Source organism: Hyla sarda, chromosome 4 (genome assembly GCF_029499605.1).
Source record: "Hyla sarda isolate aHylSar1 chromosome 4, aHylSar1.hap1, whole genome shotgun sequence".
In the NCBI taxonomy this organism is placed as follows: Eukaryota; Metazoa; Chordata; class Amphibia; order Anura; family Hylidae; genus Hyla; species Hyla sarda.
This window is the reverse complement of record NC_079192.1, coordinates 177006067-177030447: the sequence shown is the minus strand read 5'-3', so window position 1 is coordinate 177030447 and position 24381 is coordinate 177006067. Positions and strand designations below refer to the sequence as shown.

Sequence of the window (24381 nt, the reverse complement as noted above, 5' to 3'; positions counted from 1 at the left end):
AACTCTCCAAACAAGTAAGGGACAATGTTGTTGAGAAGTAAAAGTCAGGGTTAGGTTATAAAAAAAAAATATCCAAATCTTTGATGATCCTCAGGAGCACCATCAAATAAATCTATCATAACCAAATGGAAAGAACATGGCACAACAGCAAACCTGCCAAGAGATGGCCGCCCACCAAAACTCACGGACCGGGCAAGGAGGGCATTGATCATAGAGGCAGCACTGAGACCTAAGGTAACCCTGGAGGAGCTGCAGAGTTCCACAGCAGAGACTGGAGTGTCTGTTCATAGGACGACAATAATCCGTACACTCCATAGAGTTGGGCTTTATGGCAGAGTGGACAGAAGAAAGCTATTACTTTCAGCTAAAAACAAAAAGGCATGATGTGAGTTTGCGAAAATGCATGTAGGAGACTCATAAATGTATGGAGGAAGGTGCTCTGGTCTGATGAGACTAAAATTGAACTTTTCGGCTATCAAAGAAAATACTATGGGGGAGATTTTCAAAGAATTTTGCGCCCCAAAAAATCTATTTTGCGCCAAAATTTTGGTGCGAAAAGTATCGGCCACATTTTTAAAGAGCCTTGTGCCATGGTTTACACTGTTCACATCAGTTTTGTAAAAGTGGGCGTGTCCACGTATATTGTCTGCTTTACATGAGTCCAGTTTACATAAAAAATTTCACACCAGCTTTTTGTGTAGTGTAGAAATCACAGAAATAGTTGTAGTTTTAATTATTTTATTTTTTCTTCGTTTTTTGGGAAAAGGTGTTATTCAAGTAATTATTAAAAAAAAAGATTAGAAAAAGGAATAATTATTATTAAAAAATGTTATTATAAAATATATATTTTCACTGCACCTACACTCACATTTAAGCTCAGAAATTTTTTATTTATACAGTTATCGCTTGTCTGGGCACTAGTAACCATGGAATATTTCGTGAAATGTTTATGCCAGAATTTTCTGGGATGTAAAGTTTGGCAAAAAAATCGGCAATTTTGGCACAAAAAAAATCAATATGGCTGCAAAAAAAAAAAAAGTGGCGCGAAAATGAATTTTCACATTTTCGTATTTCTCGATCAGCTCCATTGGGGGACACAGAAGCCATGGGTATATGCTGCTGACACTAGGCAACAAGAAAAGTCGGCCCCTCCCAGCAGGATATACCCGCCCACAGGCACCTGAGCTAATCAGTTTTAGCTTAGTGTCGGTAGGAGGCAGACACAGGTCTGGAGCTCTCCAAACCTGGTCTTCTTCTTTTTTATTTTATAGTCAAGGCCTATTTTAGGTTCTTTTCTCCTTTTTTTATTTTCTTGTTTTTAGGTGGGAGTTCAGGAGCATCTTTCTCTCTCCTCTCCAATGCTGGTGACATTTTGTGCACTGCTTCTAGGCAGTCGGCCCGTTATATGGCTTTTGCCATGTAACAGGTAATCTAGTGGCACTTTGTCATTTCATGTGGCTCAAAGCCTGGGATGCTGATGCCGCTTCCAAGAAATCTCACTGAGCTTCCTTTTACTGGGTCTCTACTTTTTGGGAAACACCTGGAGGAGATTATCTCAGAGGCGTATTGGAAGTAAGAGCTCCTTATTACCACAGAATTACTTTCTTGCCGTTCCGACTCCCGAGGGAAGTTGACCTCCTTCCGGTCCTTTCTGTCCTATGGCTCGAGTAGGGCGGCCAGACCGGCACCCTCACAGGATAAGTAGGCTCCTTCTTTCAAGACCAGTCCTTCCTGGACATCGGATAACCGTTCCGGTCGTCTCGCGGCCAAGTTGGGCATCCGTAAAGCCTCTCTCTGCCTGAAGGAATGCCCCCACCTGAAGATTCTTCTCGGGTGGGAGGGTGTTTGTCTCTTTTCCGGAACGTTTGGTCCGCCCACGTGCAGGACTCTTGGGTCCGAGATGTCGTTTCTCACGGCTATCGGATCGAGTTTACTTCTTCTCCAAGGGATCGCTTTTTTCAAGATTTTCTCAGCCACTCCTCAGCCGACCCTGGCGAGTGGTCTCTTCATCCAGAAGCATTTGCGGAGATCTGAAACCTCTGGGGCTCCCCGGATGTGGAGCTGTTTGCGTCCCGCCACAACCAGAAAGTTCCTCGAACTTGCCACGTTTGTGGCAAAGTTCCAGGAACCCTTGGCCCTAGCTGTGGACGGCCTGGTGCTTCCCTGGTCGCACCTCACCCCCCCCCCCCCACCCCATCTCTTCCCTCCTCTTCTCCTCTTCCTCTCCTTCCCAGGGTCCTGAGGAAGCTCAAAGCAGAGGGCGTTCCCGCCATTCTCATGGTTCCGGACTGTCCCAGGCGGGCATGGTACGCTCATTCCTTTTCTCCAGTTACGTTCTCTCTCCCACGACTTCTTTCCTTTTTACAGTCGGGGCTGGAACAATGCTTGGCTCTCAATTCCCTTAAGGGACAAGTGACGGCTCTCTCCATCCTCTTTCAGCATCCCTTGGCATCCGATCCTCCATATCCGAACTTTTCTTCAGGGTGTTCAGGTTTTTCGTCCGGACCCGTACTTTTTTCCCAAGGTGGTCTCCGCCTTTCACCTAACTGAGGACATTGTCCTTCTGTCCTTTTGTCCTGCTCCATCTCGTTCCAGGGATTGTTTGCTTCATGGTCTTGATGCGGTACGGGCTGTTCAGATTTACCTTTCAGTCACTTCTTCCTTTCACCAGAATGACTCATTATTTATGCTTACAGAAGGTCGTCGTAAGGGGCTTCCTGCTTCAAAGGCGACCTTTTCACAGCGAATTTGTTCTGCCATTTTGAAAGCTTACCGCTGCAAGGGGAAGACTCCTCCTTTCAGGGTCTCAGCTCATTCCACTCGTTCTGTCAGGGCCTCCTGAGCTCTCCACAACAGGGCTTCGGCATTACAAAATTGTAAGGCGGCCACATGGTCGTCCTTACACACGTTTAAGAAGTTTTACCAGATACATAGCTTTGCATCTGCTGATGCTGGCCTTGGCCGTAAGGTGTTGCAGGCAGCTGTGGTCCAGCCTTCCACCTAAGTTGCTTACATTTTTTGCCCACTCCGGGGACTGCTTTGGTTCCTCCCACAGTTTTTGTGTCCCCCAATGGAGCCGATCGAAAAAAGTAGATTTTTATGCTCACCATAAAATCTTTCTCGGAGGATCCATTGGGGGACACCGCACCCACCCATTTGTTCTGGTGTTCCTGGTTTAGTTACCTGTCCGAGGGTGGTTTCAGTTCATTTTTATTCTGTGGTTTCCTCGAACGGTTACTGTTTTTTTCTTTATCTGTCAGTCCTCTCCTGCTGCTCTGGGACTAAACGGATTAGCTCAGGTGCCTGTGGGTGGGTATATCCTGCTGGGAGGGGCCGACTTTTGGTGTTGCCTAGTGTCAGCCTCCTAGTTTCAGCAGCATATACCCACGGATTCTGTGTCCCCCCAATGGATCTCCGAGAAAGAGATTTTAGGGTAAGCAAAAAAAATCTACTTTTTCAAAGCAGCACCAAAGACCTTTTGAAAATGTGAGAAGGAAAAAAAAAAGTGTGAATAATATCGCCGGAACAGAAATTACAGTAGTTTTTGAGAATCTCCCCCTATTTCTGGCGCAAACCCAACACATCACATCACCCAAAGAACACTATCCTGTGGGGATGTTTTTCAGCAGCAGGGACTAGGAAACTGGCCAGAGTTGAGGAAGGTTTTATCTTAGTGTCAGTAGGAGGCAGACAAGGGTCTGGAGTTCTCTCCAGACCTGGTCTTTTCTCTTTTTATAATTTTCTAGCTAGGGCTGAATAGTTAGAATGTTTTCCTTTTTGTTATTTTTCTAGGTTGGGCGAAAGGAGCATGGCGCTACCTGATCGCCCACATGCGACAAAGGGGCACGGTGCTTAGATTATGGGCCGTCAACCCCCTTCTCACCAACAGTCTGCGTCTGGCAATAGTACCCTGAGTCCGAGTCTCCCATTTTGCCCCTGCCCGCCTCGCTATAGCAGCTTGGCGTGTTGCAGAGCAGCCTTTAGCTGACTGAAGACGTCTGGGTGAGTATAGGAAGATGGAGTCCAGGGGTGAGTATGAACTCCCCCCCCCCCCCCCCCCCACACACTCTCCCTTGTGCGCTTGGAGTTGGGTCCCCCCCCACTGCATGCGTCCATTCCACGGCCTTGTCTCTGCAGCAGCTGCCGGGGAGGCGCGGTTTCCAGCTCTCCTTCTGTTTTTTCCAGGCAGCCGGAGCCCTGCTGATATGGCCGTCAACCCGCTCATGTGGGTGGGGGCGGCTGTGGGTGTTCTGTAAATTTATCCTCTTGGAGAGTATTAGGCTCTCCTCTAGTGGTCAAAAGTACACAGCTACATATTTATTTCTATGGCCCTTCCGCTTACTCCTGTCTGTCAATCAGTTTAGAGTTTTTCCCTCGGATCCCCTGCTTTCCTAGTATGTCTTTAGGGCATTCTTATTGATTCTCGGCTTGTTGGCGAGGATCAAGTGTAGCATCTGTTCTTATCAGTTTAATATCTGATATGTCCCCTATCTGGGAACCACATACAGAATGGATTTTTTGCTTCCATCGCCCTTGACTGGTGACAGATAAAACTGTTTCTGCAGGTTCAGTGCTCCTCACATATTAGAATATTTGGCTTTTGATCCGTGTATTGCGCCACCAACCCTTGTGCATTGCACATAGGCCACGGACCTAGAGTCTGCACTGGGTGCTTCTACCCCCTGTTCCAGAGTGACCTTTTTTTGGGTTTCCCTCTCTTTCCCCTGCACCCCATTGGTCACTTTCGCTGGGGTGTGCAGTTTTGCCGGAGGTTCAGACTTTGGGTCAGTAACCTGCGTTTCTCATCAGGGGCTGCAGGGTGGCTAAATGGTTAATGCTGTTGCCTTGCAACACTGGGGTCTGGGGCTTAGATCCTACCAATGGCAACATCTGCATGGATGTTCTCTGCGTGTTTACACAGTGAGTGCGATTGAGCCTGTTCCGTTCTCCACCGGCCACCCTTACTGCATTCGCTGCGTCCGCAACTGCAGTCCCAGTGTCCCACTTCCAGGGTTAAGTGACTGACAGGGTGCCCCTGTGTGGGCACTCTCTGCAAACTTCTTGTGGCTGGGCGTGGTCCTTTCCAACACCCGTGGAGGATGTGCTGTCTGCCGCAGCTGCTATTCCGGTACTCCACTGTGTGTGAGAGTAAATCTCTGTATAATGGACCCTCTACACCATCCATGGCGGTTGGGGTCATCTGCCGCAGCTGCTCTTCCGGTAGTCCCACTGAGAGAGTTGAGTTGTACCATGGACACTCTACACCATCCTTATAGGTTGCGACATCGTTTGGCAGCTTTGGCACCCTGCTATATGTCAGGTGACTGCTGTTCTTCAGCCTTCTGCCACGCCCTTGGAGGTTGTGATATCTGCAGCATTCACGGCTGCAGTCCTGGTGCACCACGGCATGCGGGTGTTGTCGCGAGGGTGTCCCTCCATGCACCCAGGTTTCCCCAACGTCCATGGGAGCGGTCCTTCCACCACACTTTTTACACATACAGCACACAAAAACAAAAAACATACATAGACCCAGAACCCCACCCTCACAGAAACACCCTCCCCCCAGCCCCCGTATCCTTTCTTCACAGTAGGGAAAGCCAGAACAATATTTTGGAAAATAATGCAGTGCAATACAATAAATCGTCCCACATATAAGAAGCATGGTCAAGGCAAAAAGCATATGCAAAAATACTGTAAAAGCTTTACATGGGAACAAGAGTAATAACAAATAACACTAAAGAGGGGGCAACAACAAGTGGCAGACGCAACCCGTACATAGAAAACCGAAAATTTGACAGCACAACTCACCAACACAGACACAAAACGACAATGGAGATGAAACAAGAAGAGGTCACAAACAGAACTTGGACAGTAATAGTGGTCAGACCCTCTTAACCACCCCAAAATCAGCTCCATAGGAGTTCTCTGCAAATAAGTGGATGGCAAACCAGGAATATCGATCCAAGGTCCCCAAATGGACTCAAATTTATGTAAGGCTTTTCTTTTAAGATATACACCTTTTTCCAGTCTAATGATATGATTACATTTTATAGTCAACTCAGAAATAGTAGGTGGGGAGGCTCGCAACCAATGCTGTGCAATTAATTTACAAGCCACCATCTTCATCCAGCCCATCTAAATATCCCAGGACACATGTCAAGGCGGACAAACTGAACGGACAACCATACACTCTCCTAATCAACTGTCCCACATCATTGTCTAAAATGAGTACAGTCCCAAATCACATGAAGCAAGTTTGCATCAGGCAAGGAACAACGGGGACAGCAGGAATCTGACCATATCCCAATCCTATGCAGAAAGGTGGGAGTACGATACACCCTATGTAGTAGAAAAATTTGGGACACCCGGTGGGCCTCTGACATGGCAAGCCGCAGAGTCATAGTTAAAATCTGTGTCCACTGCTCATCCGATATGGGACCCATATCCACCTCACATTTATCCTTAATACTCAACGGATAGGCCTCATGATACGAGGACAGAAATTCCCTATACAGCACAGAGATCACACCTTTAGTAGAGATCTGAGTGAACAAGTCATTTACCACTACGGATGAGCCGACAGTCAAATCACAAGCCCGAAACTGCGCATCAAGGGCATGTCGCATTTGTAGGTAACAATAATAAAAAATTATTGAGGTAAAATTCCTCCCGCAATTGAGAAAATGACTTCAAAATCTTCCCATCCTACACCTGGTAGAGATACAAAATCCCATGAGTAATCCAAAGGGGGATATCCGGTAACGAACACAGTTCAGAGAGACCAGGATAATGCCAAAGAGGAGAAAATGTAACAAAAACAAGATAGTGCATAAGAGTCTTAAATTTCATCTATACCTTACTGTTAAGGATAAAGGTAGGAGGGAGGGCTAAGGGGTCTAGTCTGTGCAGCCATTTCCACCAGGTCATTTTACCAATGCGCCTGGAGACTAAATCACCTGTAAGCCCCATATGAAGCAAATTGCGCCCACCCCTTCAACTGTTGAACCTGTGACACTAGAAAGTATAGCCAAGGATTTGGAATAGACAAATCACCCACCTCTTTGCCATGCTGCAATGCTTCAAGACGGATCCTAACTGGCTTGCCATTCCAAATGAGCTCCCTAAAGGAGGACTGAATCCTAAGAAAATGTTTCATAGGAATCCAGACAGGGGTGTTAGTTAAAATTGTTCTTATGCCCCAGTTTTCATACATTTTACATAAGTTAGATCTACTGATCATAGAGAGGGGAAGTTTACGCCAAGTAACTACTTTACGAGAACTACGGTCTAGCAGCGGGACAAAATTGAGAGCAACATATTCAGAGGGGAGGGCAGTAACATACACATCAGACATTTAAATTGTGAAACTACAGGAAGGCCGACCCTAGCAATAACTGGTATAGAAGGGAGGGGGTCAAGGGGAAGGATCATGGATTTGTCCCAATTAATAGCTAGTCCGGAGTAACTACCGTATAATTCTGTAAGGGCCATCAAAGGGGGCAAGGAGTGCCCCACATCTCCCCGGAAGAGAAGCGTGTTGCCTGCATAAAGGGCAATACGTTCTTCCAAGTCCCCATAACGGAAGCCTTTAAATTCCGTGGATGCCCTAATTAGTACTGCCAGAGGCTCTATTGCTATGGCAAATAGGAATGGGGACACGGGGGCACACCTGGCGTGTACCACAACACAGGGGAAAGGAGTGAGAAAGCAGGCCATTAACCCGAATTCTAGCACGAGGGGCAGCATACAACAATTGTAACCACGTCAAAAACTTAGGCCCAAATCCCATGTGGTGCATAGCACTCCACAGGAAGTTCCTCTCGACGCTGTCAAAAGCTTTGGCAAACAAACTGGTCAATAGCAGCAAAATCAAATTTCAGTTTAGAGGAATATGGCTCCTCATAAAAGGAGACAAAGACATTCAAAATGTCTGCATCATCTTGGACAACAGTCCCGACACTATCACAGAGGCAAGGGATAGAGGCGCACCCGTATGAGCCAGCAGGCGACCCGTACTCTCGCCACTCTCAAAATAGCGCTGCTATTGAAAGAAGCGCTTGTTATCTGCCATCTGCAGCAAAGTCTGCAAAGATTGCCAACTATCTCTAGTCAGGCAAGAAGGGTCTCTGAGAAACTGTTGTTCCGCCAGGATCACTTGTTGCTACAATGAGGTTTGAATAGCCCTATTCTTAGATTTACAGTTGGCAATATCCCTGATAAAAATGCCCGAACATACGCCTTTAACCCCTTAAGGACACATGACGTACTGGAACGTCATGTGTCCACTCCCGATCTATAACGTGGGCCCGGCCGGGCCCGGCCTCGAACAACGGCCGGGACCCGTGGCTAATAGCGCGCGGCATTGATCGCTGTGCCACGCGCTATTAACCCTTTAAACGCGGCGTTCAAAGTTGAACGCAGCATCTAAAGTAAAACCGAAAGCATGCCGGTTAGCTTAGTGGGCTGTTCGGGATAGCCGCGGCAAAATCGCGGCACCCCGAACAGCTTACAGGACAGCGGGAGGGCCCCTACCTGCATCCTCGCTGTCCGATCGCCGAATGACTGCTCAGTGCCTGAGATCCAGGCATGAGCAGTCATGCGGCAGAATCATCGATCACTGGTTTCTTATGAGAAACCAGTGATCAATGATAAAGATCAGTGTGTGCAGTGTTATAGTGTTATAGGTCCCTATGGGAGCAAAAAAAAAATTGAAAAAAAGAAAAGGGAATAAACATCATTTAACACCTCCCATAAAAAAACTAAAAAAAAACACAGTGTAAATAAAAATAAACATATATGGTATCGCCGCATGCGGAAATGTCCGAATTATAAAAAATATATCGTTAATTAAACCGCACGGTCAATGGCGTGCGCGCAAACAAAAACCAAAGTCCAAAATAGTGCATTTTTGGTCACTTTTTATATCATGAAAAAATTTATAAAAAGCGATCAATAAGTCCTATCAATGCAAAAATGGTACCGTAAAAAAGTTATAGGGGTCAGAAGATGACAATTTTAAACGGATTAATTTTCCTGCATGAAGTTATGATTTTTTCCAGAAGTACAACAAAATCAAACCTGTACAAGTAGGGTATCATTTTAACCGTATGGACCTACAGAATAAATATCAGTGTCATTTTTACCGAAAAACTTACTACGTAGAAACGGAAGCCCCTAAAAGTTACAAAACGGCGTTTTTTTCCCTATTTTGTCTCACAATGATTTTTTCCATTTCACCGTAGATTTTTGGGCACAATGACTGATGTCATTACAAAGTAGAATTGGGGGTGCAAAAAATAAGCCATAATATGGATTTTTAGATGCAAAATTGAAAGAGTTATGATTTTTTAAAGGCAAGGAGCAAAAAAACGAAAATGCAAAAAACGGAAAAAAACCCTGTCCTTAAGGGGTTAATGAATCCCATACGGTACCCACCAAAGCAGTCTTTGCATTGATCTTGAGAAAGGGTTCCACATCAGACTTAAGCGTACGGCCTACTGAGGGGACTTGTAGCCACAATTGATTCAGTCACCACAGAGAACCCGGCAATCTAGGATGAGAATTGAAAGTAAGATGCACAAATACAGGGGAATGATCAGAAAGACTACGGGGGTGGTACTACACCGAAAAACCAGGGGGAAGATTAGCTCATTGCCCAGCACAAGATCAATACGTGAGAGCGTATCATGAGAGCTAGAATAGCAGGAGTATTGCATCTTAGTAGGATTACGTCTTCTCCATAATCTGCACATCCTCCACAAATCTAGCTAGACCCGTAGATCCAGAAGGCCCTCTGTTGTTAAACCTATCAAGCATCGGGTGTAGCAAATTATAAAAATCCCAGACCACCAGGAGCGGTGCGTCAGACAGAGAGGAAAGAAAAGACACCAACCTGCGCAAGGCATAATTCGAATATGAGGGGGTATAGAATGCAACCAGCACACACGTCAATTAAAAGTGCCATAAAGGCAAACAAATCTACCCTCTAGATCAATAAGACTAGAAACGCATCAAAATAAAATGCTTCTATGAATGAGCACACTTACACCCTAGGCATGTGAGGAAAGAGTGGCATGGAAGGTATGATCAAACCATAGTTTATTTAGCACATGTTTAGTATCACTCGTCAAGTGTGTGTCATATAGGCACAATGCAGCAGGTGGATAGGGTTTGAGCCCCTAAAAAAAACCGCAAGAAGCTTGGTGGGTTCATTGAGGCCCCTTATGTTCCACCCCACCACATGCAAATCAGTAGCCATAAGACAATTAAGGAAGCATAAGTGACAATGTAAGGGGGTGGATGCAGGAGCCGCCAATAAGTGAAACTGGGAAGAAATATAAAAGAGAGAGCACTGCACAATGAGCGGAAGAAAGGACAGTGAATAACACTGACACCCTGGACAAACAACAAAAACCAAACAGTCGCAACTTGCAACACAAGGGGCAAACAAATAGCCCAGGTAGAGTGAGCTGGTGACGTATAGATAGAAGATACTTCACCAACATGCTGTGCTTAAATCCGAGCAAATGAGAACAAAAAATGAGGACATCTGGCAAAATAGACAAGTACCCAGAGAACAGATAACCAGTAATATAAGCAAAAGAATTAAACCCCCCCCCCCACAGTAACCAATAAAGGCATAGCATAGGTACAGAGGCACATTCAAAACTATATGGCCTAAATATGCATAAAGGAAGTCCCAGGCAGGCCAGCGGGACCAACATCAATACACATAGTCCTCCCAGGAACCTCAGGTACGGGAGCGCCATATTTGCGCCTCATGTTTATCCAGCCATTCTGCAACCGCCACAAGGGAGTCAAACATATGGGTAGTTCCTAGAGCAACTACGCGGAGGCGTGCAGGGTATAGCATAGAGTACATCACATTTAGTGCACGCAGGCATCCGTATATTTAGCTCTTCTCCTCTGAACTTCAGCCGAAAAATCCGCGAAAATAGAGATACGGCTGCCATTGATATTGAGCAAGTCCATGTCCCTGGCTTTACGGAGAATATCTCTATCTTTATAGTTCAAAATGCGGATGAGGACAGCTCAAGGTGAGGCTCAGGCGTGAGGGGACGAGTGGGCACCCTTTGGGCACGCTTAACAGCAAATAAAAGCGTCAAAAGTCTCTTTTCCAAGAGTATTAAGGGGCCAATTTTCTAAATACTCTCCAGGGTCACGACCCTCGACTTTTTCAGGAAGACCTATTAGGCGCACGTTGTTCCGTCGCAGGCGGTTTTCCAGGTCATCAAATTTAGCGGCAAGTGCAGTCAGATTATTAATCACACGATGCATATCTCTCTTGAGCGGAGAGTCCTGATCCTCATCCTCCAGATCCCCAACCTTTCCTCAACTGCACTAACCCGCTCAGAAACCATTTGCATATCATGGTGGATAAGGTTAGCGTCCTCACGCAGGCCGCCCAGTAGCATTTTAACATTGGTGTTGCCCTTGGAGACAGCCAAAAAGACATCCTTCAAAGTGGGCTCAGCAGGAACAGATGTAGATTATGGGATGCTTAATGTTGCAGGCACCACACCAGCACTGAAGGAGTTAACATTTGCAGAGAGCTGTGTAGCTACAGCAGGGAGAGTCCCAGTGGAGGAGAAAACACGAAGGCTAAGTTTCTACTTGTTTTTTTTGTTTGAAACAAAAAAACGCCTGCGTCTGGCGTTTTTTCAGGTTTTTTTCTTTTTCATTTGTGTGGAAATAGCATTTTTGGCATTTTTTTTTTTTTTTGGTACTCAAATTTTGTTGGGTACCAAAAAAAAATTAAAATGCATTAGTGATGGAAAAAAAAATGTATTTAACGAAATTTATATTTTTTTATAACAAAATTTAAATTAATTTTTTATAAAGTGTGTGTGTGTGTTTCACTTTTTTTTCTCTTTTTTTTGACATTTTTTAGGAAGTACTACTACTCCCAGCATGGAACACACTGTTCCATGATGGTAGTAGTAGTACCTATACTAATAGACATATCCCCCAAAGCGATCGTCCATAATATAGCAGAGATGCAAAGCAGCTCTATACAGCACTCGCATCTCTGCTCTGTACTCCGGCGAGTGATGTGAATAGAACATCACTTATTCATATTTTCCGCCTAAAGTGGGGATTGACCAGATGGTTGCAGCCAATCAAGATTCAGCCTTCGCGCTTCCCCTTCTTCTGAGGGGTTGTATGGCCCTTGTACGGCTCCTGCTCTTGCCTTTTGCATTCGTTGTCCTCCGACCTCCCAGTATCGGAGGGTTTCTTTTATTTCGCTCCTGCCCTCGTTCTTCCTGTTCTTGGAGAAGTTCTGCTGGATATGGCTTAGTTGCAGCTGTTGCTGTCCTAGCTTTCGAAGGGGCACTTGTTGGTCCTGCCAGGGCAGTTCCTGTTTTATCCCCTCTTCCTCTGGGTTAAATTCTGTTGGTTCTTGCCAGGTCCATACCCTGGCTTCTCCAGCCCCTCGCGCTGCCCTCTCTCCCGGTATGGGTACATCTTGCTTGGAAGCCATCCTGTGGTCCTTGTGCTTCCTTCTGAATGTGAGTGCTGTTCACTGCTCTTACTCTCCATTGATCTTTCTGCTTAGAGTGTCTCTAGGCCTTCCTCTTGAGGCCTCTCTGTACAAGTCACCTCTGGCTCCCCGGGGTTCCCCAACAGTCTCGGCTGTCGCAAGTCCCTCCTCCTTTTTAGGAGTATGTCAGTTGTACTGTGCTTGCCCTCCAGTCTGGGTGGGCAATCTCCTGCTCCCTGGTCATGTCTGCTTTTCCTCGCCTTGTTGCTTCAGCTAGGGTGACATCTCGCTGGGTCCCCGCGGCCTTCCTCTCAGTGACTCTTGTTGAATGCAGTAATGTGCCAGCACTCCCCTAGCTGCACAAAGCCCAAAAACAGGGAAGCCCTAGAGGGAGGGGGCTGTGAGGGAGGTGGCATTTACATCAGTCTGTGTGGAAGGGGGGGGGGGGGGGGAAGGGTGTAATTTTGTCTGATCTGGGCTGTGATGGGGTGGTTGGTAAGTATGTAATTGGTGGGGGTCTGACTGTTGAAACCAGACTGATCCTGAGAATGGTGATCTCTTGTCCCTCAAGTAAATTAAATGGCAGCACACTTGATCGCCATTCACTCTGTTTGGTAGCCCCATAGAGAATGGGTAGAGCAGCAGGTGATCATGTGTACTGCTTCTCCATTAACTCTGTACATGGCACTTCTTTCAGATACTTACTACATACTGTTGGTTGGTGATTAGTTTAAATCTTGGTGTAACCCCTGTAACCTTGTTGTTTGGTCTGAGCCCATTATTTTTTAGTTTTACCTCTGCTGTGAACTCTCCTCCCCATCCTCAGACTCTATGTGCAGTATAATTTTTGGGGACTCGGCAGCTCTATAATGGGGACACATGGGGCAGCAGCAGGCACAGTACATGTGGTAAGAGCAGGATAGCAGTGTAAAGGATGGGGGTTTGTATTGCTATAGACAGCGAAATGGCTGCAGAAGTAAAAGGCTCAAGATGTCTTGCCAGTAGACACTGCAGTAGTGATCATAGTTATCTGGGCCACCATAGGAAACCTCATAGTTATCTTGGCCAGATGGGCAACTGAAAATGCTGTGGTGAGAAAAACCCAACCTGGGTTGATTCATGGTGTTTTTGGGGTCCTGGCCAGTTGTAGGTTGCAATGCAATATGGAATAACTATATTATTCATGCACTGTGTAGTAGTATTGTGTAGTCATACTATTTATTTTTTTTATCATCTTGATTAATCGAAAAATTATGACAATATGAATGTTTGAAAAAATATTTTGTGAATGAGGCCATGGGGTCAGCTTAAATTGTATCTTGTATTATGACTTACTTATAGCCCAGACAGCATGGAACAATCTGAAAATGCTGGAGCAAGTAGTGGACAACAGACCAGAGGAAGATCCACTGTAACAAGAAGGCAGAAGTTCGATCTGGCAGCAAGAACACTTCTGGCAAGGGCTGGTATGTTATTCAATGAATTATGTATTTTGTAATACTCATGTAATAATGCACTTTTGCCCCAGAATAAAAAAAAGTGTTTATGGGAACAGTTGGTACATGAAATTGTCTCTTTATGGTGAGTCTGTCATAGATTTGTATTAGTCAGCTCTCCCTCCTCAGATTGGCTGCCCACTGGAGGGAGAGAGCATAAGCCTGAACCAATAATAACACAGGAGATTTCGCTCAGACTGCATGTAGACTCTGGGGAAGATTTATCAAAACATGTGCAGTGGAAAAGTGGCTGAGTTCACAACAGCAACCAATCAGATTGCTTCTTTCATTTTTTGCTGTGGGCAACTCAACCACTTTTCCTCTGGACAGGTTTTGATAAATCTCCCCCTCTGTGTCTAACTGTACTCCCAGATCACAGCTCTGCCCTAGTAGAGTGAAACTATAAAAGCAGCTTAACTGCAAGATCTGAGGAAATCATATTGTAGGTAACCATCTACTGTAGAAACTAATTTACAGTACATATCTTTTATATAAGTGTCTGACTGGACAGACACTTTAAAGGGAATCTGTGAGCTCTATATATTGCTCTGAGCTAAATTGTCAGGGAGGCTGTGTGAGCTGCAACATGCCTGCCTCCTTCCGTCCCCACCACTTTTTGCCTTGACTGATTCACATACAGGGCCCAGCTTCCATTATTAAGCCATGCATGTCAATCAAGCAAAGCAGAAGGGTGGTAGGGGAAGGTGGAGGAATGCGTGCTGCAGCTTGATATACTGTATAACTGACAGATTCTCTTTAAATCTAAGGACTTGTCAAAAAACCTTGGCTCATCAGCTACACATCCCTTCATGTTTTAGGGGATGTGTGGTAGTGGTGGCAAAGGCATGCATTAATGATCCAGTGGTTGTTCTCTGAAGCCTTAAATAACAAATATTTGTCTGAAGAGGCCTTAGACACATCCTTGGTGAGAGACTTCTAGTGTCATATGTTTGTCTAGCATACAAGACAACCACTCTCCCTGCTGTGTCACCATTCAACAGGTTTAAATTGAAGTTCTTAACAGGACACGAGATGAGCGAAGTTACAGTGATTTGATTAGTCACAAACTTCTCTGCTTGGTGGTTGCTGACTTTAGCCTGCATAAATTAGTTCAGCTTTCAGGTGCTCCGGTGGGCTGTAAAAGGTGGATACAGTCCTAGGAGAGAGTCTCCAGCCCACCGGAGCACCTGAAAACCGAACTAACTAATGCAGGCTAAAGTCAGCAACTGCCGTGCCGGGAAGTTCGTGACAAATCAAATCACTGTAACTTCGCTAATCTCTACAGGACACCAAGGCCAAAAATTACTACTTCTTTATCTAATGTTTAACTGAATGCATTGTTTGGTCTGCAAGCAGCTATTTTGGGGATATAATGACTGTAGCCTTTTTTTTTATAGGGCACTCTCACCATGTCTGCCCTTGGCTTATTATTTCATCTTACATATCACTGTCAAAGTGCAGCTTTTATCTCTGTCTAGTAACCCATTGAATAGAATGTAAGGCTAATTGTGTTATCAGTTTGGTATAATGACCTCTAACCTGTATCTTATTGGCAGCTGGATTATACCGTACTGTTCAGGCTCACCGAAACCAGGGTCGAAGAGATGGTGTATCCCTGCAGCAGGAACCTGGAGCGTTGTATGACCTCAATCTCGATGAAGAACTAGAAATTGACCTTGATGATGAAGCCATGGAGGCAATGTTTGGACAAGACCTAGCAAGCGATAATGATATTCTGGGAATGTGGATCCCAGAGGTACTGGACTGGCCAACATGGGTGTGTGACAGCAGCTGGAGCTGCTCTCATCTCTGCTCTAATCCCTCATCCCTTGCTTCTTACCCTAGCATGAGATCAAGAGCATTGATGCATGCAGCTTCCAGCTACATCATCTACAGATTTAGCTATAAGGATTCTCTCTTAACTGATTTTTATTTTGGATGATTTACATATAAGGGTGGGCATTTCTAAATTCCATAATATTGGGTAAATCTCTATTGTACTGTCTAGTTTGCTGTCCTATTACTCCGTTATTAGCTTCTAAAACTAAATGTGTGTGTATGTATGTGTATATGCATATACAGGGTGGGCCATTTATATGGATACACCTTAATGAAATGGGAATGGTTGGTGATATTAACTTCCTGTTTGTGGCACATTAGTATATGTGAGGGGGGGAAACTTTTCAAGATGGGTGTTGACCATGGTGGCCATTTTGAAGTCGGCCATTTTGAATCCAACTTTAGTTTTTTCAATAGGAAGAGGGTCATGTGACATATCCAACTTATTGGGAATTTCACAAGAAAAACAATGATGTGCTTGGTTTTAACGTAACTTTATTATTTCATGAGTTATTTACAAGTTTGACCACTTATAAAATTTGTTCAATGTGCTGCCCATTGTGTTGGATTGTCAATGCAACCCTCTTCTCCCACTCTTCACACACTGATTGCAACGCCGCAGGAGAAATGCTAGCACAGGCTTCCAGTATCCGTAGTTTCAGGTGCTGCAGAATGGGCAAAACAAAAATTGGAACAGGACCCTCAGTTTACGCAGAAGATTTTGTTCAGTGATGAGGCAGACTTTTATGTGAATGGTGAAGTTAACATACAAAACCACCGCTATTGGTCTGACACTAACCCACATTGGATAGATCCCACCAAGACTGTTGGAACACGAAAATTGATGGTATGGTGTGGTATATGGGGTACAAAGATAGTGGGGCCATTCTTCATCAATGGAAACCTCAAGGCCACTGGATATGCGAAATTGCTGCATGATGAGGGGTTTCCCTCTTTATGCACTGAAGCTGGCACGTTCCCTGAGTTTTTCCAGCAAGATGGTGCACCACCACATTATGGGTGTCAGGTATGAGCATTCCTAGATGAACAGTTTCCCGAAAAGTGGATTGGTCGTCGTGGGCCAGTTAAATGGCCCCAAGGTCTCCTGATCTGACCCCCTTAGACTTTTATCTTTGGGGTCATCTGAAGGCAATTGTCTATGCTGTGAAGATACGAGATGTGCAGCACCTGAAACTACAGATACTGGAAGCCTGTGCTAGCATTTCTCCTGCAGTGTTGCTATCAGTGTGTGAAGAGTGGGAGAAGAGGGTTGCATTGACAATCCAACACAATGGGCAGCACATTGAACACATTTTATAAGTGGTCAGAAACTTGTAAATGACTAGTGAAAGAATAAAGTTACGTTAAAACCAAGCACATCATTGTTTTTCTTGTGAAATTCACAATGAGTTTGATGTGTCACATGACCCTCTTCCTATTGAAAAAACAAAAGTTGGATTCAAAATGGCCAACTTCAAAATGGCCGCCATGGTCACCACCCATCTTGAAAAGTTTCACACCTCACATATACTAATGTGCCACAAAGAGGAAGTTAATATCATCAACCATTCCCATTTTATTAAGGTGTATCCATATAAATGGCCCACCCTGTATGTATGTGTATATATATATATATATATATATATATATATATATATATATATATAACATAACATAAATATATATATTACACACACACACACACACTCTCATGGGTCTGGAAATAAAAAAAAGTAAACATTAAATAATAATAAAAAATAAATAAAAATGGAGCACAATCTACTTGTCCCTCCTGAAAATCCACTTGCCCTGGTACAAAAATAATTTCAACCAAAATAGTATATAATGAAGGTCTTTATTAGTTTATTTATCTAGTTTTTGCACTTTTTGTTTTTTTCCTCCTCACCCTATAATAGTCATAACTCTTATTTTTCTACATACCCGTATAAGGGCTTGTTTTTTGCGGGACCAATTATACTGTGTAATGACACCATTTTTCTATAACTTATGCTCCGTAAGAAAAGAAAAAAAATTGTGAGGTGAAATTGAAAAGAAATAGCAATTTAGCAAATTTTGGGGTTTTCTTTTTTACTTCATTTTTCTTCTGGTCAAACTTACATGTTATTTTGATAGGGAAGTATCTGGTGTATATGCTGTAGGTAGGTCTTACACATGGCATAACAAGAGCCTTAGCAAAACATGACATAAATAAAACAAGTAAAAAAAGTCAGTCCAGGACTTGGTCAGGATACAATTTTATTCGTAGAAATTCCGCATAAAATCAACATCCAGCAGTGAAGTACAAAACATGCATAGTGGAAAAACATTCTGTGTGCTCAAGACCTATATGTTTCAGTATGAGCAGAGTCTATGCACTTAGAGGAGAATTCATCAAGCTGTTTTTAGATCTTTTTTTTTTTTTTATCTAAAATTGTCTCAAAAAAAAAGTCTGTCAATTTCCCTGTGACTTTTGATGCGACTTTTGCTAACTGAAAGTGAACTACCATGTGCAGTGCTTTAGACTAGTTTTATGCAGTGGGAACTGAATCATTAACTGCAAATTTTATCTGAAAGTCTCAAAAAAGTTGCACCGTGATTTACACACAAACTCGCACCATGTCACTTCAGCCCTGAAAAGCAGTCTAAACGAGTAGCATGGGTGTAGGAGCCGGTTAAATAGCACATATACTACTAAAATATTGATGAATGCCCCTCTTAGAGACAATATCAGGAATTAACACAATCCATAGTGCTTCCTGACTTCAGACAAGCTCTGTGCCTGCAACAAAATCTTTGGTATCAACTATAAGCTATGTTTCTGAGCTTTAATATATTACACAGCTTTACTCTCCCCTGATACGAGCACTGTTCTCCTAGATCGGTGCTTATTTACCTAGCTTATTATGTGGCTTAATATTCGGGCCATCAGGGCAGCATGAACAATCTCTGGATCATTTGTATGTCCCTTTCTTCTGTAATTCTGACAATTATCAGCTGACAATCAAGCATTTGCTCTTTGTCGACTGATCTCTGCCCCTTTTGATAAGGTTATTATTGGCCTATTTGGCTTATAATGGCCCCATGGTATAGGGCCCTAAGAATAAACAGATATATGCAAATCTTTTTATGCACATATCCTTAACAGTTAAAGGGTTAATTCATACCTTTGTAACAATATATACATGTTTTTTGTTTGTAATTTGCATTTCTCTGCATGCTATGTTCTTGTTCTTGCTTATCCTTATGTGTTCATTATATGTTGCTTATGATCACTATGAAGTAACATGCATGTTTTGCTCAGCTTCTACCTTGCTTGTCGTTGAAGCCATCCTTGTCCTTCACACTCACAACTGAAAAAGCTTTGTTTCCTTTACAGCATGTCTGTGAAACAGATGAGAGGGAAGAGGTTGTAATATGTGAGCTCTGTGAGGCAAGTGTGCTGAGCTTCAATCAACACATGAAGAGGTATCATCCAGGCTGTGGGCACAGTGCCAACCGGCAAGGATATCGTAGTAATGGCTCTTATGTGGATGGCTGGTTTGGAGGGGAATGTGGCAGTGGGAACCCATATTATCTGTTATGTGGAAACTGTCGTGAAAAGTATTTGAGCCTGAAGAGCAAGCGTAAAGCAACTGCATCAGAAAAGTAAGACCATTTGCTGCAATCTCATCCTGCTGGGGTCATTGTTTCTTCGTTAGTATTGCACACTGGGACCCCTTATGATGTCCATGCAGCATCTGGCATAAATGGAGGGGGGTGGCATGATGTCACATCTTCCTCTCTGGAGCAGCGCCCGGCACAGAATGCGGGGACCCCCGTGATCAGACATCTTATCCCCTATCCTTTGAATAGGGGATAAGATGTCTAAGGCCGGAATACCACTTTAAACACAATGGTGATGCTTCATTGCCGGTACCTAGCTATCTTTGGCACTCAACATTAACAATTAAAGGAGCAACGGTTGTACATGCAAACTGCTGCTCCATTCAGACAGAACACTAGGGATCTGTTAACCAAGAAACAAATAACAGAGACATTTTTATGTGAAGTGTAAAATAAGAAACTAATTCACCATTTTGTGCTCTAGGTACAAAGGACATGCACCTGACTTGATTGGCAAACAAGACAGTGTTTACGAAGGTAAAATAGTTCGGCTTTCTTGACTGTTGATCCCATTGTTAAATAAAAAGCATTGATCCAAGTGAGTCTTCCTAATTGTATATTATTATTATTATTATTTGGTACATTACACAGAGGACTGGGACATGCTGGATGTTGATGAAGATGATAAGTTGACTGGAGAAGAAGAATTTGAACTTCTAGCTGGACCTCTTGGCCTTAATGATCGCAGGATTGTACCAGAACCAGTGCAGTTTCCAGATAGTGATCCTTTGGGGGCCTCTGTAGCCATGGTAACTGCAACCAACAGCATGGAGGAAACACTAATGCAAATAGGTACATTGAGTTATCAATCCAAAATCACTTAATCATGGTAATGGCCAATTATTTGTGGCATAACTAGTTCACAAAGATAAAGTGGGTGGTGATGTGAAGCTAGTTCTTTAACCCCTTAGGGTACGTTCGGTACCACACCAAAAAGTCCAAAATTGTTTGTTTTTGTTAACATCAAATCCCCCAAAAATTATATAAAAAGTAATCAAAAATCAAATGTAGGCAAAAGTGGAACTGATAAAAACTAAAGTACATTGCACAAAAAATTAGCCCCATATACAGAAAAATTAGAAAGTTATAGGGGTCAATTTTAAACATACTGATTTTGTTTACATTTTTTTTTCTTAACTCCTTAAGGACTCAGCCCATTTTCACCTTAAGGACTCAAAACAATCTTCGTTTTTGCACTTTCATTTTTTCCTCCTCATCTTCTAAAAATCATAACAGGTTCAATTTTACACCTACAGACCCATATAAGGGCTTGTTTTTTTGCTTCACCAATTGTACTTTGTAATGACATTACTTACTTTATAACATAATCTGCGGTGAAACAAAAAAAAATTTGTGGGCTGAAATTAAAATAAAAAAACAAACGCCAATTTTGCAAACTTTTAGGTCTTCTGTTTCTACGCAGTGCACTTTTTGGTAAAAATGCACATTATCTTTATTCTATAGGTCCATACGGTTACAGGGATTACCCGATTTATGTGGGTTATATTTATTTTACAACTTTAAAAAAATTATAACTACATGCACCAAAATTAGTATGTTTAAAATTGTCATCTTCTGACCCCTATAACTTTTTTATTTTTCCACGTATGGGGCTATATGAGGGCTTATTTTTGTAGTTATCGGTACCATTTTTGTTTGGATGGGACTTTTTGATCGCTTTATATTACGGTAATATTTTTATGGTATATGAAGTGACCAAAAAGTCACCATTTTGGACTTTGGTATTTTGTTACGTGCACGACCATGTGGTTTAGCTAACCTTATATTTTAATAGTTTGGACATTTACGCACACGGTGGTACCACATATGATTATTATTTTTTTATTACATTATTTTATTTTAAAAAATAGGAAAAGGGGTATGATTTACATTTTTATTGGGGGGGGCTTATTCACATTTATTCTCTTATTTATTCATATTTTTTTTACCACTTTTAACTTTTTTTTTTTTTTTTTTTTTAGCCCCCTTACCCCCTTAGGGGGCTATACCATGCAAACTTTTGATTGCATACACTGTTCAATGCTATGCCATAGCATAGCATTGATAAATCTTACTTGCTGCACAGGCATGGAGCAGTAGATCACCGATCGGACGACAAGGAGTCAGGTGAGGACCCTCCCGTCATCCAGTAAGCTGATTGGGACATTGCGCCTCTGTCGCAATAGTCCCTATCAGCTCCACTGAGCTGACGGGATTCTTATACTTTTGCTTTAGACGCCGCAATCAACTTTGATCGTGGATTCTAACGGGTTAATGCCAGGCATCAGCCCGATCGATGGTGCCCGGCATTAGCTGTGGGTCCTGGCTGCCTGTAACAATCTGGACCCATGGGGTTAACCCGTTCTTCGCTCGTGAGAATGGTTTAAACCCCATTAGTGGGATCAAGGCGTACAGGTACGCCTTGAGTCCTTAAGGACTCGGGAACGGGTGGGTACCCGTACGCCCTGCGTCCTTAAGGGGTTAAAGCTGTACAATAATAGTAAAACATGTAAACATGGGTATCATTTTAGTCGTATTGAACCACAGAATAAAGAAAATATATTCGTTTTACCATAAAGTGTACACGTAAAAATAAAACCCTCCAAAATGTGCAAAATTGTTGTTTTCTTTTCAATTTTCAAATAATATTTTTTTGTATTTCGCCATACATTTTATGATAAAATGAAAGGTTTAATTGAAAGTACAATTGATCACGCAAAAATAAGCCCTTAAATGGGTCTGTAGATTGAAAAATAAGAGTTATGGCTCTTAAAAGGTGAGGAGGAAAAAACGAAAATGCAAAAATGAAATTGTCTTAAAGGCCAAAATGGAATAGTCTGTTTAGTTTACTATATAGAAATGTGTAATCATTGGACAGTGCGAAGACCTACAGTCTTCAAATACAATTACAGTGGGGCAAAAAAGTATTTAGTCAGCCACCAATTGTGCAAGTTCTCCCACTTAAAAAAGATGAGGGAGGCCTGTAATTTTCATCTTAACTACCGTATTTATCGGCGTATAACACGCACTTTTTAGGCTAAAATTTTCAGCCTAAAGTCTGTGTGCGTGTTATACGCCGATACACCCCCAGGAAAGGCAGGGGGAGAGAGGCCGTCGCTGCCCGCTTCTCTCCCCCTGCCTTTCCTGGGGTCTAGAGCGCTGCTGTCGGCCCTTTTCACCCCCTGGTTATCGGCGCCGCTGCCCGTTCTGTCCCCTTGACTATCGGTGCCGGCGCCGACAGCCAGGGGGAGAGAAGGGGCAGCGGCACCCATTGCCGGCGCCGCTGCCCCGTTGCCTCCCCCCATCCCCGGTGGCATAATTACCTGAGTCCGGTCCGAGCTGCTCCAGGCCTCCGTCGTGCGTCCCCGGCGTCATTGCTATGCGCTGAACGGCGCGGCGCATGACGTCAGAGCGCCGCGCCGTGCATAGCAACGACGCTGGGGACGCACGACGGAGGCCTGGAGCAGCGCGGACCTTCTCTCCCCCTGGCCCCTTCTCTCCCCCTGGCTGTCGGCGCCGCTTCTCTCCCCCTGGCTATCGGCGCCGGCACCGATAGTCAGGGGGACAGAACGGGCAGCGGCGCCGATAACCAGGGGGTGAGAAGGGCCGACAGCAGCGCTCTAGACCCCAGGAAAGGCAGGGGGAGAGAAGCGGGCAGCGACGGCCTCTCTCCCCCTGCCTTTCCTGGGGGTATATCGGGGTATACACGCGCACACACGCACCCTCATTTTTTCATGGATATTTGGGTAAAAAAAATTTTTTACCCAAATATCCGTGGTAAAATGAGGGTGCGTGTTATAGGCCAGTGCGTGGTATACCCCGATAAATACGGTATACCTCAACGATGAGACATAATGAGAAAAAAATCCATAAAATCACATTCTGATTTTTTAAGAATTTATTTGCAAATTATGGTGGAAAATAAGTATTTGGTCAATAACAAAAGTTCATCTCAATACTTTGTTATATACCCTTTGTTGGCAATGAGAGAGGTAAAACGTTTTGTGTAAGTCTTCACAAGGTTTTCACACACTGTTGCTGGTATTTTGGCCCATTCCTCCATGCAGATCTCCTCTAGAGTAGTGATGTTTTGGGGCTGTCGCTGGGCAACACAGACTTTCAACTCCCTCCAAAGGTTTTCTATGAGGTTGAGATCTGGAGACTGGCTAGGCCACTCCAGGACCTTGAAATGCTTCTTACAAAGCCACTCCTTCATTGCCTGGGTGGTGTGTTTGGGATCATTGTAATGCTGAAAGACCCATCCACGTTTTATCTTCAATGCCCCTGCTGATGGAAGGAGGTTTTCACTCAAAATCTCACGATACATGGCCCCATTCATTCTTTCCTTTACACGGATCAGGACAGTCATCCTGGTCCCTTTACTGAAAAACAGCTCCAAAGCATGATGTTTCCACCCCCATGCTTCACAGTAGATATGGTGTTCTTTGGATGCAACTCAGCATTCTTTCTCCTCCAAATACGATGAGTTGAGTTTTTACCAAAAAGTGGTTTCATCTGACCATATGACATTATCCCAATACTCTTCTGGATCATCCAAATGATCTCTAGCAAACTTCAGACAGGCCCGGACATGTACTGGCTTAAGCATGGGGACACGTCTGGCACTGCATGATTTGAGTCTCTGGCGGCGTAGTGCGTTAATGATGGTAGCCTTTGTTACTTTGGTCCCAGCTCTCTGCAGGTCATTCATTAGGTCCCCCCATGTGGCTCTGGGATTTTTGTTCACCATTCTTGTGACCATTTTGACACCACAGAGTAAGTTCTTGCTTGGAGCCCTAGATCAAGAGAGATTATCAGTGTTCTTGTATGTCTTCCATTTTCTAATAACTGCTCCCACAGTTGATTCCTTCACACCAAGCT

General features: G+C 43.8%; 1 protein-coding gene and 1 pseudogene across 9 annotated transcripts in view; both read left to right on the top strand.

Annotated features, from left to right (window-relative positions):
• HERC1 (HECT and RLD domain containing E3 ubiquitin protein ligase family member 1) overlaps positions 1 to 24381 on the top strand; it is a 192823-nt gene that overhangs the window by 112834 nt on the left and 55608 nt on the right. For 8 of the 9 annotated variants that reach the window (XM_056572873.1, XM_056572870.1, XM_056572876.1 and 5 more), the window contains 5 exons: positions 13844 to 13968; positions 15555 to 15775; positions 19214 to 19482; positions 19925 to 19977; positions 20092 to 20292. In XM_056572873.1, the coding sequence (XP_056428848.1) occupies positions 13844 to 13968; positions 15555 to 15775; positions 19214 to 19482; positions 19925 to 19977; positions 20092 to 20292 (869 nt within the window). The remainder of the gene's footprint in view (positions 1 to 13843; positions 13969 to 15554; positions 15776 to 19213; positions 19483 to 19924; positions 19978 to 20091; positions 20293 to 24381) is intronic. The other variant, XM_056572874.1, reaches the window with a different exon arrangement.
• On the top strand, positions 4416 to 4595 carry LOC130268048 (U2 spliceosomal RNA; annotated as a pseudogene).